Here is a 17,262-nt window from a genome sequence, read left to right on the forward strand (position 1 = left end):
TGGAGAGGAAATGTAGAGAAAAATGTTTATGTCCTCCTGTCAGACAGTTAATTCACCACTTTATAAAAAAAAAAAGCTAAAGTGGAAGTCTGTGTGGGAGACTGTCATCTGTGAGGCTTCTCTGTAAAAATGTGACGTCTTCCCTGCGTTTACCATATGAGTCAGACTCCTAAGAAGTTTGAATGACTACATCTGAAATAGAGAGATCTTTTTTTAACAAGGCGAGCTTTTCCATGGAAAATGGCCACATGCTAATTGTCACTGTGTTACCAGTAAATGATTTTAAAATTAATAGGGATTAACTCAACAGTTAAGTAAAATTCAGACATGCATATGTAGCAATAGGAGGAGTACAGCCTTTGAAACTGCAGTTTATAACCACAAAAACAGCACAGTCTGTTTCCTTCTTCTGCATTTTTTATTCCATTCATTAGGATAGTATTTGTTTTTTCCCCCAGACTTCGGCAGCACACCGCCCAGGTAATTTTCAGATGTAGTTAATGGCTCTCACATCATCTGTTCATAGAATAGAATTTGTTTTACATAAAAGTTTGTATCTTGAAACACTTGTTTCCCTGTGACTCTGGCAACAGACTAGCTTTAAATACCATGTAGTTATGTTGTCAGCCTGCAGTTCAAGTTCATTTGTGTTTTGCATAAAAAGTGTGTGTGGAATACTGAAATGTAGGTGTGGAAAAGATAGAGGAAGATTTTTTCCCCATGTTACACTGTCATAAGACACAAAGTATGATCCAACATAGCTCCAAAATTATTAATCTGAAGGTAACACTGAATTGTTCACAAGTTTCTTGTTTAAAATGAGTATAGTTATTATTGCATAAACACACACACAATTCCATTTTACTAAAAATAGAGGGGGAAAAGATGTGTCGAGGAAAATAGAGGAAAAAAAGATGTGCAATACTTATGGGAGTTGAAGTTGCTGTTGAACGTAATCCCCTGTAAGGAAAGTCATTCATCAACACCGAGTCGAGTTGAGGAGTAACAAGGGGGCATGCTCTTAGTTGTCATGCAGATGGATAATGCACCAGTTTGACGGAAAGATATATTGATCTGCTTTGAGAAAAAGGTAGAATGTACTCCAGTTTATCTCCTAGTATTTCAGAAGTTGTGGAGAGACTGAGAGTTGTACTGTGCCGTGGGGCATGTTGTGTTTTATATAGGAAACGGAGGATTAAAATTAATTTAAAGGCTATGTATGACTCATGAGTAACTGTATGGGTTGTAGGTGTTTGAAAGGGAAGAATTGAGAGAGAGTATTGTCGTCTTTTATTGTGGATATTGGGAAGTGAAACTGTGTGCTAAATTGTAAAAGAAAGGTCTCTTTCCATGCATCAAATGCTTCTTCAGTCTTTGTTCTGTTCTCGTCATGTCTCTTTATGTTCACATCTTACCGACACTGAATCAGTGTGACTCAATTTACCACAGATTGATTCATCAGCAGCGCTTTGAATTACCATATGAAGGGGATCAATTGAATCATTCTTAATGAGGCTATCCATCAACAGATCACTAATAGATAAATTATAGCATCCGACTCCCCATGCCTTCACACCAGACATGCCCGCATCTCGCTGTCTCCCCGCGCTTGTCAAAGGTGCTGATGCACAACACACTCTTTGGCTGATTGCTCCAAGGTGCTAGCCTTAGCATTTTCCCTATGACAAGGAAAAAGTCAATCCTGGACTTCGCCTGACAAGTGTGAGCGAGCCTTTGTTTATAAAGGAAGACTGGACTTCCTGTGCTGGTGCTGCTGAGAGAAAAGTGAAATTACTTCTTTTGTTTGACTTCCACTCAGATCTGTACAACATTTTTTGGCAACACTGCCATAATGCAGGGAGAGTTATGTTGGTTTTGTTTTTTACCTGTAAATACTCACAGGTATATCCGTCGATGTCACACTTCTCTTGACGGCTTTTTCATAGTTGCCTTAGAAATGATTGCACACAAGCATATATGACAATGACTTTAACAGCTCCTAGCATCATTAGGGTCATTGAATTATTACTATACAGTTATTTAGAGTGATTCAGTTATTATTAGATAACATTGATATCAGTAAGATTTTTATGTTTCTCACTGTGTTGTGTTGTTGCTTTGTTGTCTTAAATTCTTATAATTAGTTTCTTGATTAATCAATAAGTTATTTGGTCTATGTCAGAAAAATGTCGATTAGTGTTTCCCAGAGCCCAATATGATGTCCTCAAATGTCCTGTTTCATCCACAACCCAAAGATATTGAGTTAACTGTCATAGAGGAGTAAAGAAACTGGAAAATAATCACTTGAAATTTTTGACTTTTCTTCCTTCAAACATTACTCAAACCAGTTAATGAAATTAGTTGATGATTAATGAAATAGTTGACAACTTATCAGTTAGCTGATTTATCATTGCAACCCTAGTCCTGAAGTAGAATTAGTACATCTAGTGTTTTTGCCAGCCATCTTTTGCAAATTAAATGCAGCATTTCAGTTTTAAAAAGATGGTTAAGTACAGTCTGAGTCCCCCAGTTGTAGAAGAAAATTCCACCGACCAAACCTGCAAGCAGCGTTTTTTTAAAACTTTCAAAAAGCATTTCAGATTTGATGTATAAAAAAAGAAAATACAATATATAGGAGGAAAAATGCTGTCATCATTCTCATTGAATCAATTTATGAACAAAAATATAGCATTAGCATTCAAAATAAAATAAGTAAATAACAGCACAGAGAGAAATTGTTACAAACTGCTACAAAGACTCAGCTTTCCATGACAAGTTAAAGTTTTGCAAGTATAACAAATGTTTGCAGTACAACCAGCTCTCCTCCCTGGTCGTAAAACAGGGTTTCTGATGAATTTTGGGAGGACAGTTTTTCTCAGTATCAGCATTAAATGGAATACACAGTTCTTGTTCAATTTGTGTTTTCATGCTAGTGAAGCCTGTTGTTATCAATCGCTGCAATGATGAAACAGAAGATGTCTCTGTGTTTCACAATAGTCGTTCTGTAGATTATATTGGTACAAAGTGTTCCACTGTGTTGTGATTATCTGGTAATGTAGGATAAATATCTACACAGTGAAAATTAGTTTTGTTGTCCTATTTTCTGCTATTTCAATTGGTTCTTTTTATGATTTAAGTGGTGTGCTTCAATTTGATGTCTTGTACCTCGCTGAATATTACTTTATGCGGCAGTTATGACCTGATTTCCCCAGGGGGATCAATGATTTCATCTCATCTCATATCAAATACAATGCTCTTGATCCGTCAGTGTTGCACGTAATAGGACTTGGCGTCTTTCCTGTGCTTGAGCTCATAGCTGAATTGAAAGACCAGAGTCGTGTTAGCCATTTGTCCAGGAATCACCAATGTTAGGTTAACTGAAGTCAGGAAAGACACCAGAGTTCATTTTGATTACCCATTGCGTGAACCTAGAGAGTTATATGAAAAAAAAAAAAAAAAAGGACAAACTTGTGAGGATCAGGCCGAAGTTAAGGAAATCAGCCTAAAGAAAATGTTCTATTTACCACTAAGACTTGAACCGGAAGGGTGTCAACAGCCGTCTTGGCTTACATTAGGTAATGACGTAAACTTGGCTCCTGGACAAGATTGTGACCTGCCAGTTGAATCATTTTCTCCACCTAGGTTTATAAACAAGGGGGCCAATATATCACACGGCTGCATTCACTTGAAGTCAATTATGAGGGATCTGTTTTCAATTTTGAGAATAGTTCTTTTATTAAAAAGTAATAAAACCGCAGCATATGAAATACAGCAGGAATGTTCATATCAGCATAACCACCTGTTCAGACAATGTGCATCAATCTTTCCAACTCTCCAGTCTTTTATCTGTGTCCCTGCTCACAGGTCAGTTGAGCACGCGCCACTTTAACCTCTCTGGATTGTAACTCAGCCAGTCTGTGTCTAAAAATGTGCGCCTGTCCTGCAGTGCAAACACTACATGGTGCCAGTCACATGATGTTGTCAGATGAAAGGTGTCTTGCTTAATCTAATAAGCCTGGAATGTTTTCTAATTTCTTGTGGGGGGGGGAACGGATGTGGTAGAATTGTTAAGGAGTTCTCATAAAAGAAAATTAAATGACAGTGAAAGTGATGTTTGTTATTAAGTGAGGGCAAACATATTAAAGGGAATGTAGTATTATATTCCAGAGTTTTAAAATGGTGCGTTTTGCCTTAAGGTATCGGAGCATAATCTTTGAAAAACGATGTAATTGAATTGTAGTCAGCAAGTGCCAATTCTGCTCAGGCTAAAAGATAGCTCAACGTAAGTGAGCTTGGCAGCTTTCAAGTGGACCACCATAATTTAATCAAATTTCCAGGACCAGCAGTCAGCAGTGTCACAATACAAAACATGCACTGGCTTCATTCTCGGTGCCATCAAGTGGATGTTGAGGAATGTGGACATGCGGATGTGTGGCTTTGTCTTTGCTTGCTGGCAAATTGATGTGGAGGAGATGCCACATGGTCATGTTGGCCATTGTGCATTATCTGAACTACACAGGTTTTACTTGAGTGGATGTTCATGTATGTTCCTGAACATGGCTTATGATGAATCACACAACATGTCGGGGCTTGCGATGTCATTGCTCAAGGTGGAGTGCACAGCTTTTTCCTCTTGCACCCCAGCCCTGAAACTAATCCGAAAACAGCAGCTCTTAAGCAACTGTGAGCTAATTGCTCTGGAATGGAATTCAGTCACAAAGCACAGAGGCAGACACATTCGCATGTTCAGTTGAATCATGTAAAGATGGCTGTAAATTCTACATGTAAATACTAAACTCCAGGTTGCACCATTAACCTGCTGTAAGGTTACATTGGTACAACTTCATCAGCCATTGAAGATTCCTGAAATACCAGGGCAGAAATGTTGTCCGACTGGTTTTGGCTGAAACTTTATGTGGTCCTGGAGACTGTCACAAGAGGGAAGTTTCATTGTTTGTGCAAAGTAGGGCAGTAGTTTTTTGTCCTCACTCTGAATAACAAAATGTTTGAGGTTTATTCTTTGGGGTTATTTTTTAGGTGTTGGAGACTAAAAGGGTGAATCACCATGTATCACACAAGGAACTATTGCTCATTGTTGCTTTTTTGGTGCTGAAAAAGTACATCTGCTTCAGTTTTCCATAAAGTCACAGGACAAGCTCTGCATCATTTAGAATGACATATAAATATCCTATAAAAATCACAATAAACACATTAAAACTTCCAGGCTGTGACTATACAGTATGTACCTCTTGGAGCATTCACTATTGTAATAACATAGACACGACTTCCACTACCTCACTCAGCCCAAACATATTCATCCATCATACCTCTCAAAGTAGTCTGTGTTCGGCGCTGCTGTCATCGGTGCACAGTGCACATTCACTGCAGATTTTCTTGGTCTTTCTCACTATGCTGTTGAAGCTGCATAGACTGCAAGTTTCATAAATTGAACTGCATCTTCAGTGGTTCGTTGTAATGTCCTCCACTGCTCATCTCGTGTTAAAAATAGGTCAGGCCAGCACTCTTTTGTCGTTGGGTTTAGAAAAGAATGACAATGCCGGGAAAACTGACAAAACGGGACACAAAAGAAACTTGAGGGAATATTTTTTTTTATATGGAAATTTTTGAAACTCTCGCCACAAATTGCTGACCAACAACTTTAGTGTGGGCTCTCATCTGGAGCTAAAACTGCAAACTTAAAACACATGGAAACATGGCAGTGTTTACCCAGACGACGTTGCTTTACTTTTGGGATAGGGAAAAGGCTGTTGGGCAGTTAGTCTTTTAACGGAAGATTAATATAGGTGATTATGATTAAAGCATGTCTCAGGTAGGGTTAGGGTTAGTTCACATGATAGTAAAATGAAGACCTTTGTAGTTTTCTATTTGTTGATCAGCAAAATAAGCACTTTTTAAAACTTAATTTTATTTAGCTTCAGTTGCCTCTCACACACATTTTGATATATTCTAGACTTAAGTGGATAAAAAAGAAACAGATTACTCAATAGTGAAAATTTATAATTTGTTGCCTTCCAGTCATATGAATATCAAGACGGTGGAAAGACTGTGGTCAGCAGTTACCAATACTAAGAGCTGGGGAAGATGTGTCGGTAGTAACAGTAGAGTTTTACAGCAGTTAACGTTGGATATTGCTGCCACCCTTATTTTTATTTTATTATTTGTGTACAATTTCAAAATGAATATGAGCTTAATTGCAGTAAACATGTTTATATAAAGTCTGCTCTAGGTCAGAATTTTCTTTATTCCTTTTAAATGTTTCCTGGCTGTTGTCACCATTGTTTAGGAAATTGAAATAAATCTGTCTGAATGTTAATATGCAACTGCAGCTGTGGCCAACTTTAGTTTGACACGCCTCCAGTGCAAAGGCTGTTTGTAAAAGTTAATGTGTAAACTTTGTTGTCTCAAAAGTCTAGTTTGGCTTCTAACCTAGAATGAGCAGTGATATGAAGACTGTAGTCTTAGATGCACTGTGCAGGGTAAGCGATATTGTTTACTGGCCAAATGGCTAGTGGATGTTTAAATTTCAAAACCCAAAATGGTCTCCAATGAAAGGAGCAATTAACATACTAGAAAAGCATAGTGATCACACACTAGAAGAAACAGTAGCTGATCATAAACTCCATAATGTCAAAGAAAATCTAATTTAATCTCATTCTTTCTTTTTCTCCAACAGCCCAGCCTTGTTTGCTGTCCAGCCAGGATAAACCGTCACCATGGATAGACCTCTGAGAGGGACAGTTGACCACAGCTAAATGCCTTCAATAGCATCATGACCATGTGGCAGATTTTGCTCACAGGGGTCCACAATCCCTTCTAAAACTGTCATGAAGCTTTGTGCAGAGCCGTCAAGACTACATGATGACTAAGGCACGTTGCTCCGTAAACAAACCGCATCTCATCAGACGTATCAGACCGCTGATCATCAAAGGCTTCCCAATACAAAGACTTGGGTTGTAATTTCCCGTGTTGATTTTTAATCTTTTTTTTTTTTTTTTTTTAAACTTCTGAAGTAGTGTACACAGTAAAAGGATCTTCTACGTGGGCTGCAGACATGGACTAGAAGCCCATGTGTAGCAGGGCAGCTGCTGCAGCTTGTGGAATAACTTAGCCCCAGACTGTTTGGGAGTCACTCCTTCAGGGGCAGAGGGATTTGATCCCAGCACCACTCTGCCCCGTCGCCGTCTGACTATCCCACCTGTCTAAAGGCAGACCCCACTATCCAATGGCATGGGTCAAGTTCTTCAGGAAGCCGGGGGGCAATCTGGGGAAATCGTACCAGCCGGGGAGCATGCTGTCTCTGGCCCCGACCAAAGGACTGCTGAACGAGCCGGGCCAGAACAGCTGCTTCCTCAACAGTGCTGTGCAGGTAGGTCTGTCCTGTTGCTTTGTTGTTTTGTGGCTGGGTTTAATTCAGCATTTCTTTAATGATTAAGCTATCAAATATGTAAATGTTGATGCAGGAAGCAATTAACTATTTCAAAGTCTCGTGAGCAGGAATCAATGCAGCTTGTGCATCCTCTTATTAAGTTACTGCATCGACTTCTTAATAGTTAATTTTGGCAAATTAGTAAGTGTTGGCCTCTTGTCATGAACTGTAATGCGAGTAGAGTTTCTGTGGATTCTTAAAAAAGTCTTTGGGATTTAAAATGTCTTGCAAACCCTTATTTTTTAGTATGGTCAGTCTTGAATTTTGAGGTGAGGCCTAGTTGCATGAGAAATACCTCCCCTCAGGATTCACTTATTTAAATATGGTTTGGTCTTCAGTTGCGACTCAGTCAAGCTCTTTCTTTTTCTTGTAATGTTTTGAGTGGTTCTCCACAGGCCACCTGCTCTCACGAAGGTGACAGGATTAAAGAAATTCACAAATCAGGACAGTACAAATGATGCTAAACTTAAGACAATTGGCCAGGGGGTGTTCAGAGAAGACACAAAGCCCGCTGTTATTTCTGATGGCTGTTAGTGCGTAGCTGCAACAGCTAATATGTGACATCAAGAAGAGGAGCGGACTCAGAGCAGAGATAAGGAAGATATACTGTAATGTGTATGTTTTTTAATCTGCAGGATAAACTAAAGCCTACACTGTGAGTGCGAGAACAACAAGAAGAGCTTTATTGTTTTACACTGTTGTCAAAATTTACCGTTCCAAGCAAATTGTAATTAAAATCTATATATTAATTTTTTTTAACACAGTTTTATCTAATTTAAAGAAGACAGAATTCCTTGCATGTGTCATGAATTTCGCTTTATGAGAAGACACAAAAATAATAAATAAGGGCATAAATAAAAAATACCTCTCTTCTAGGGTTGGGACTCGTTAGGATTTTAACGATTCCGATTCCTTACCGATTCCTTCTTAACGGTCCGATTCTTTACCGATTCCTATATTATATTCATTATACTTGCTATATTTAAACAAGTATATAATAAACACAAATGCAATCATACAAATACAAAAACTTTATTCTAACTGTTGCACAGTACAATTAGATGAAAATACACATTTGTGTGTGGTGTGTATTTCAGATTTAGAGCTTGTATCATCTCCCTGAGAATATATAACAACAAAAAGTGATTCTCTGATTTCTACAGTAACACTATTAAAATTAACCACAACAATGTAATAAAAAATACTTACATGCATTCATGCTTGGGCACTGTTATTTACGTGACAACACCTGAACAGAACACACACACACATTGGCTGTTTGTTTCTACCGCTCCTCCGACCTCCCGCCGCCAGCCTCCGCCTTGATTAAACGCTGAAAATTAAATAAAAGAGGGAGACGGGTGTCTCCTATTTTATCTCATTTTGTTATATTTCTCCTTCTCCCCTCGCTGGAAGCGTCGGACCTCCCGCCGCCCGCTCCTGTCGCCCGCTCCCGTCGCAAACACGGAGGTCTCCCTCTCCGCTGAGCAGGCACGCCCGGCCTGTTGAATAGCCTGTAACCATGACAACTGTGTGACACAAACTCAGTGCTTTAGTAATTAAGTAATGTCGGGCTTGGTCGGGTTCGGACAGAAATATGCGGCCCGTGCCGCACTCTAATTGAAATGCACGTGACCTTTTTTTTTTTTTTTTTAACAATCTAGGAACCGATTGCAGGAACCGTTACGCCAAATGTGATGGAACCGGTTCCGGAACCGGAACTCTGGACCCGGTTCCAAAAAAGAACCGGATCCGGATCCCAACCCTACTCTCTTCAAACACGAAGCCTTCGTGTGAATTTGTTTTACTGTGGAAATTCTATACTTCAGGGGCCTAAAAAGGTCTTAAATGGCATTGAATTTGATTACAAAAAGTGTAAAGCAGCCCTGTGTGATGCAGTTTCTAGTTTGATTTGTTTATTTTTCAATAGATTTCACTTTAAAGATTAATTATCAGGATTTGTCGGAGCAGTTTGCCTTGTGCTGTATTCAAATGCATTATATTGTGTTACCTGTGTTGCTCTAATTTCGTGGAGGTTTTTCAATCTGGAAGTGGTGGACTGACAGACGTTACCATCATTAGAAAAGGATTTTAGCTTAAAATTGTGATGTGTAAAATAGTCATATTATGAGGTGCTCTTTACTAAAGTTGCTTTCATTATGGCACATGCTTGTTTAAATTTATTCATTCACTTGTTGCTGTCGTCCCCCACCATGTTCCACCCTCTTTCAATTTGACCATCATTTATTTAGAAATATCAAAGCTTCGTCACTCTCTAAATTCATCACAGCTTCCCAGCAGTTTGTTAAAGTACTGAAAGGTTGCTTTTGACTCGCTGGTGAGTTAGTTCATTATTGCAGTCAGCCCTACAGTGAGGTCACTCTCGGAGACTGTGACTCAGAGGGTGAGGCAACTGATGAGCTGGTTGGAGATGATCATTACCTGAGGCTTTGCTTCTGTAAGGGAGTTGTTCCCTGTCGCCCACTCCTCATCCTCATAACCTTGGAGACTCTCTCCTAATGTCTGATTGCCATATGTAACATAGGCCCAAGGTGTCAGGTTTTTGTACATGAGAGATTTTACACCCTAATGTCATGGTCAGTGTTTGTATTGTAAAGAAGGTAACCTCCTCTTTCCCTTGTGTAGGTACTATGGCAGCTGGACATCTTCAGACGCAGCTTGAGGCAGCTACCTGGACACTTCTGTCTGGGAGAATCCTGCATCTTTTGTGCATTAAAGGTAGAATACAATCAGAAACACATGTAATGGGAGCTAACAAAAAGGTTCTGTTTGTCATTATGAATGTGTCGGCTGTTAGGGTCACACATCCAGACTGTGTATCGAGCAGGGAGGGTGACACAGCTGCTTTTAATAAACAGAATGTCCCATAGTCCATGTGCAAACAAGTTCTTGTTCTCCTCTTCAGGGCATTTTCTCCCAGTTCCAGCACAGTCGGGAGCGCGCCCTGCCCTCTGACAACCTACGTAACGCCTTGGCAGAGACCTTTAAGGACGAGCAGCGCTTCCAGCTGGGCTTCATGGATGATGCCGCAGAGTGCTTTGTAAGTTCCTGTGGCAACGCGGCTGTCCTGAGCGAGGGAGCCTCGCACACGGAGAGGAGGGATGTGTGTTTGTTTGTGTGTTACCCCGCCACACAGTTCGGGTAATGCACTGCAACAAACTGTTTGGCGAGGTCACTGAAAGAGCTTCTGTCCCTCCCTTCCCCTCCCATCAACCCCTGCCACATAGCCACTAAATATCATCATGACAGGTTATATAAGCGCTGGAGTTGTGTTTGAACCTCTCTGTTTTGTGCTACCATATTATGTCGCATCATTTCTGGGCCTGTTTTAAGTCGATTTTTTTTCCATCCTTCATCTTTTCTACACATCAGTTCCACGTTTTCTGCTCTTTTTGGCACAACAATGCGTTGTTTGTTCAGAGGTTGTTTTTCCCTAACTGCAGTAAAATTTTCATCTATTTGTGTTTCAGTTTTATTTTGACTTGACCCATCAAATATAAAACAGATCCTGCTGCATTTTTCATCCTTTGTCTTTCAACCTTGTTTTCCCTCATCCATCAGGATTCATTAGCTTTGTCTCGCGCTTGTGATCACTTCTTAATAACAGTATACCCAGACAGCACAGATGTATCCTGATTTTATCCCGCAATCATTGTTCACTTATCCACTTAGGAAGTCCAATTACTCAGCAATGGATAAACAAGAGAGAGAATCTTATGTTTATGGAACAGAAGTGGAGAGGACTGTACTATAAGTGAACACTGGGTTCTACAAGTGTGATCATGAAGTCACTTTGCTACTCAGATGAGAAGTTACACACCATATAATGAAGTTACTGTAGATGCAGAGAAAGCAACTTTTGTGCTTTTCTTCTTTCTTCATCTGCCAAGGCATCTTGTGCAAAAACTCAACAGTAACTTTTTTCATCCAAGACTGAAGCTTTGTGCCGAAGTTGCTATCTTTTGTAGACAATCTTAATTCTTAATCCCGCGCAGATCTTTGCTTTTGACTGTTCACCATGTAATGCATTGGCAGCAGCGTGCCAGTGCAGAATTTATTTGAGGACTTAGCCAGTGTCAGATTAACAGTCTGTGAAGTTGTGCCTGAAGGCCTACCTTGCAGCCTTAATATTTTATAAACTCACAAGCGCTCCATAGAAACAGGTGGAAGCTAAAATAGAGTATGGCTTGCTCTTTAAACGTGTTCCTTCTGCTGTCAGGTTTACGACGTGACTCCTAAAATTGAACTCTTGATATGTAACGGTGTGTCCCAGTGCACTGCAGTTTTGCTCTCGGAAATAGCTGTATTTTAGTTTAAAGAAAAAATAGCCTGTGGCGCTTGTAAAGACGTAGCTTTACAACAACAGTGTTAGGAAATATTTTGTTTCATTGCTGATGGATGTCCTGTTGTGTCACAGGAGAACATACTGGAAAGGATCCACCTGCACATTGTGCCTGAGGAGACAGAAGATGCCTGCACTTCGAAGTCTTGCATCACGCATCAGAAGTTTGCTATGTCACTTTATGAGCAGGTCAGTAGAGCGTTAGAAAGCATAAGAAATGTTATGTATTGCTTGGACAAAAAAAGTTGGTGTTAAAATGTGTTAATTTAGGCAGTCTTAATTATATTTTTTTGCTGTTGATGTTATTATTTAGTTGTTTGTTAGCACAGCCTCTACAGTAACGTGTGGATGATCTGAACACACTTGCCAGTGTTAGGATTAAGCAGCAACACACACACACACACACACACACACACACACACACACACAGACAGGTGCATGAATCACTGTCTGAGACAGTAGAAATCCAATCCGTCATGTTTTGATACTGGGTCGCCCCAGTGGAATAAGGAGGGTGTTTCTGGTCAGATTCCACAGTGCAGCAGCACCAGATAAATCACAGATGGTGTACACATAAATTCCAGCGCTACACACAACACCACCCTTCCCCGCGGCTGCGATGCCCATCACTGACTCTGTCCCTGTCCCAAACCAGTACTATCTCGGAATCAAACAGATAATGCGCCTTTGGACTAAATCCCTCAGGGGCACAGTCAGTGGATTTGGTTCCACCTCGATTTCAGGGCACCCAATCTGGCGAACATTATCAAGGCCTAAATGAGGATTGCCTTGGTCAGAGGGAGATTGATAACTTCACATATTAAACTGGATCACCGATAATGTCAGTCATTTGAATTTGATACCACAGAGCCCACAGTATTTAACTGATAATAAGAAAAGCAGCAAGACAGGTCAAAGACAAATTAAGGAGGGTTTTTTGTTGTTTAGTTTTTTCTAGCTGTGACTATTTCTGATCTCACTTTTTTAGAAAACAACCTGCTGACTTGATAATTAGTCCTTGACAGCAGATATGCATGCTGAAGTAACACCTGTGTATCTTTTTTTTGTACTTATCACTCTCCATCTCTCTCCCCTCTGCAGTCTGTGTGCCGACACTGTGGGGCATCCTCCGACCCACTGCCGTTTACAGAGCTGGTGCATTATGTCTCCATCACCACACTCTGGTAAGGCACAGGCAATATGAGACTTTCTTTGCCTCCCCCCACTGTCATCTGTCCAGCTCCACTCTGTTTTCGCCTTTCATGTCTGTCTCGGCACATTTGTCACAAGGCCATAACTTAACTTTTTAGCTGACTTTTCACACTCAACAGTTTGCGCTCTCCACATACCTTAGTCTTTATTTGTCTCTGTCTCCCTTCCTCTTACTCACTTGTTTTTCCCAAACGTCTGCTGACAATACTTCTCATCTTTCTCAGTCAACAGACGCTTCAGCGCAAAGACGTGTCATTCGGGGAGCTGTTACAAGTAGCAAGTACAATAGGGGACCTTCGAAACTGTCCAGTAAGTGGCCCACGCAGAGTGTTTTTTATAAGCACACAGTTCATGTCCTTGGAAGAGCAATGTGTAACAAATGCACTTGTGTCCCGCAGAAGCATTTCAGCAGAAATTAAGCTGTTAGCTTTCTTCGTTATCTGTTGAATAACGTTTCTTTGGGAGTGCAGGGATTCTCAAATATTTGTTTTCGATATTAACTTTGTTCTTGTACCTGTGAGTGAAACTACAGTCTCTTTCTGTGTCTTTGTCCTGTTTCTCTAGAGCAACTGTGGCCAGAGGATTAGGATAAGACAGGTCCTCATGAACTCCCCAGAAATAGTTACCATAGGCTTTGTCTGGGACTCTGACCAGTCCGACTTCACAGAGGAGCTTATTCGCTCACTGGGGCCTCATCTCAGTCTTTCTGCGGTGAGTCTGCTTTAACCAACATTTTATGCACATTTTACGCTTTGTAGTTCGGTATTTATTTATCTTTTTATTTTACTTCTCCATAATATTTTGTGGCCAGTAATTCCAGCAGTTAGAGCATGTCATTGACCTTGTCAGATGAAACAATTAAATATCCAGCAGGATATAATGTAACTCTCGAGACATTATTCAGTTTGTCAGTGTCTTTTTGGAAATTGTTCATTCACACAGCTGCCATTTTTCCCCCCATGCCGTTAGAGTCAGTTTATTTTGGTGCAGTCGAACATATGTGGGAAATAAAGTGGGGATTTATTTCTCTGTAAGTCGGGGCTGTTGCGTAAGCAGTCAACGCCCAATGCCCAGTTGGCCAGCGCCTCTGATCAAAAAGCCCATGCTGGCCTTGGTCAGCTTGTCAGAAAGCCCCTCCCCTCATTTCTGTGTTTTTCTGAGTGTGTGTGTGTGTGCATGCCTGTCTCAGGGAACATGTGGGCTGCATAGACGTCACTGAGACAGGGGGAAAAAATAACGTGTTCAAGACAGCTTTTGTTGCAGTGTCTGTATTCAGACATTCTTCATCAAAAGTATGCACATATGTGGGCAAGTGTAACTCCTTTTTCTGTCTTTGAAATCACATCTTCACACACATAAATAGGATTAGGGTGTCTGCAGTGTTCACATGAAATATGTATGTTAAAAAGTGGCACATGACTTACTGAATATTCCTTAGCAGCCTGCTCACAGGGGTACACTGTGTCGGATGAGCTTCACAAGCAGTTAAATCGATGGGTGTAGTTCAGATCAGCACAAATGCTCATACGCTTCACACGTTACATAACGTCTTCATTGAAGTCATCAAACCGTTTATTTGACAGCTCCCTCTTACGCCTTTTCCAAAGCATACCAACAGAAGAATTTGTCAGACCCCACCTCCCACTACTGTGCCACAAAGGCCTTAATTCATTAAGGAGCGTTTCATGTGACTTTATTAAGTGTTCAAGGGAGCCCTCCACCCCCATCGTTTGCTTTGAAATCTATTGTTTGTGAGAGTGAGAGGGAGACAGAGAACGGGCTGTGCAGGAAACATGGGAGTGAGAAACAAGTGATTGTTGCACCAACACTTTCTCCAGATGTTTGCTGAATGCTGTACCCTTTTTTATTGTTTTTTTATTCTTGCTGATATTTTTATATTATTTGTATTAGTATTTCAGCCATCAATAAACCTACTGTCTGAATTAGTCTAAATATCAAGTGCTATTAAGGCACTGATTTAAACCAGCCCTCATTCGTACTGATCGTCAAATCAATGCCGGTTCATTCCCTCAGACTTTAATCTATAAACAGATGGAGTAACTGATTTCACTAGCTATCAACATCACTCACTTGCCTGCCCACTTACTGTAGTGTTGATGCCGAAGAGTAATTGGTGTATCTATTTGTGTGTGTGTGTGTGTGTGCGTGTGTCCAGCTCTTCTACAGGGTGACAGATGAGCATGCCAAAAAGGGAGAGCTGCAGCTCGTAGGGATGATCTGCTACTCCAGCCGCCACTACTGTGCCTTCGCCTTCCACACCAAGTCCTCCAAATGGGTCTTTTTTGATGATGCCACAGTGAAGGAGGTGAGACAGTGCGCCTCTAGCAATTAAATCATTTGTCAGTTAACCACTTTTCTTGTGATTAATTGTGTTAGTCATTTATCAAGGAGAATGCCAGACACTTACTGGTTCCAGCTTCTTTAAAAATGGGATTTGCTGCTTTTATTTGTTTTATATCATTGTAAATTAATTGTTTTTTGATTTTGGGCTGTGGGTCAGACAATAGTAGCGAAAGTGTGGAAATCTCTGTGCATGAAAATGTGCCACTCTGAGTTGATAAAATACGGGGTTTTTTTTTTTACAAGCAGCAGCAAAGAGTAGCAATGTTCAGCTTTCTATCTCCATCACCAAGTCTTTTTATCGCCCAATAAGGGCCACATCGATTGCCCTTCATGAGCCTCTGGCTTGATGAGCCTTTATGGCACTGTAGAGTCAGCTAACCCCCACCCCCCTATTTCTACTGCAGTTTCCCAACTCTGTCAGCCACAAAGTACTGCAGTAGTGAAGTGAAGCTTAACCAGTAAAGATTATTTTACGGATCCCTTTACCGGGTAAAGTTGAGGGGTCACTGAGAATGCTGATTTGCAGGTGTGGGTGGACATACACACCTACACCTTGCAATCTGTGTGAGAAAATATTTGTGTGTCTGTGTTATGTTGCCAGTGGTTGTGTGTTTGTGTAAACAGTATAAAGGCTGTGAATCCTTTCATCCATCCCCTCCTCTTTTTGCTAAATATTGGCTTTATTACCATGGCGTGCACATGTGAGCATGCCTTTTGTTTCACATCCTCACAATTTTCTCGGGGACTGTGGTGCAGCGGCTGGCTGGCTCTGCGTCAATCCATCAGCAGCTTGTGCTGTGTGTGCAACCCCCCCCCTCCAACTGAGATGGAGGAGCCACAGCACTCAGCGCCTGCCAAGTCCGTACCTGGGTCAAAACATGCCAGCATTTCTGTGACTCCCCAAGTCCCAGCCGCTAAATGACTACTGTAGCCTGATCACTGCTTTTCCAGTGCATGAGACATTCTTTGTTTAATGAGGATGATTAAATATAGATGAAATACATTTACTTGCATGTAGTTGCAAAAATTGTGTGTTACAGCACTTGTACCTACCAGTATACCATGGCCGAGAACTCTGTGTTGTGAGTACTGGTGGTGTTAAATAATTTCTTGTAATTGATAGTATAACTGGACACCTGACACAGGTGTCATATTTCAAATTATTTAATTCCCGTCACATTAACGTCACACAAATCAGGACAGCAAAACCAGCAACAATTATATTTTGTTTCCAGCCGGGATGCCCAGAGCAGAGGTTCAGCTGTCTCCTCGCTAGCTTTTTAGTCTTTCAAATACACAGTACAGTAAATGGCAGGAATAAGAGACTGCAAAGCATTTGCTTCTTTAAATTTTGTACCTATCTGTGCAACATTCCTTTGTTTGCGTTTCCTTTGTTTTGCTTTGCATTCGTTCTCCTTTACCTCATCTCTCCTCCTCCTACCCCCCCCCCCCTTTCCACCGTCATTTGCTTAATTAAGGAGCACACAAGCATCTGTTAGCCTGCAGCCTGCCTTTGTGGTGCCTCTGTGGCGAGACACGCACCTTACACAGCTTAGCTAATGTGATTGTGTGATTTGGCCTCAGCGTGATATATTCACTCACAAATAAGACCATGTACAATGAAGGCAAGGTTCTGTTTTATAGTTTGCCAGTGAATTTGATGAAAGCTGTCAGGGCGTTCTCTGTCAGGTTAAGATTGACTTGGCTTGTGACACTTTGGTGATGCCACCAGAGCTGTGCGCATTTTGTAATAAGTTAAAATGCCTTTTATCAGATCAGTTGCACAACCAAACTTTTTTGATACCCTTTGTCAAATGAAAACAGATGGAGTCACAAGAAGTTATCCTGTTATGTGTACAATCTGTCTGCTCTTTTA

General features: G+C 40.8%; 1 protein-coding gene across 2 annotated transcripts in view; it reads left to right on the plus strand.

Moving 5' to 3' along the window:
* Positions 1-17,262, plus strand: part of LOC126404249 (inactive ubiquitin carboxyl-terminal hydrolase 53-like) — a 33,812-nt gene that overhangs the window by 2,259 nt on the left and 14,291 nt on the right. For both annotated transcript variants that reach the window (XM_050067335.1, XM_050067334.1), the window contains exons 2-9: positions 6,695-7,387; positions 10,094-10,186; positions 10,374-10,508; positions 11,886-11,999; positions 12,912-12,994; positions 13,247-13,331; positions 13,587-13,733; positions 15,199-15,348. In XM_050067335.1, the coding sequence (XP_049923292.1) occupies positions 7,244-7,387; positions 10,094-10,186; positions 10,374-10,508; positions 11,886-11,999; positions 12,912-12,994; positions 13,247-13,331; positions 13,587-13,733; positions 15,199-15,348 (951 nt within the window). In that variant the 5' untranslated portion in view covers positions 6,695-7,243. The remainder of the gene's footprint in view (positions 1-6,694; positions 7,388-10,093; positions 10,187-10,373; positions 10,509-11,885; positions 12,000-12,911; positions 12,995-13,246; positions 13,332-13,586; positions 13,734-15,198; positions 15,349-17,262) is intronic.

The sequence above is a fragment of the Epinephelus moara genome, chromosome 17 (assembly GCF_006386435.1).
Source record: "Epinephelus moara isolate mb chromosome 17, YSFRI_EMoa_1.0, whole genome shotgun sequence".
NCBI classification, from domain to species: domain Eukaryota; kingdom Metazoa; phylum Chordata; class Actinopteri; order Perciformes; family Serranidae; genus Epinephelus; species Epinephelus moara.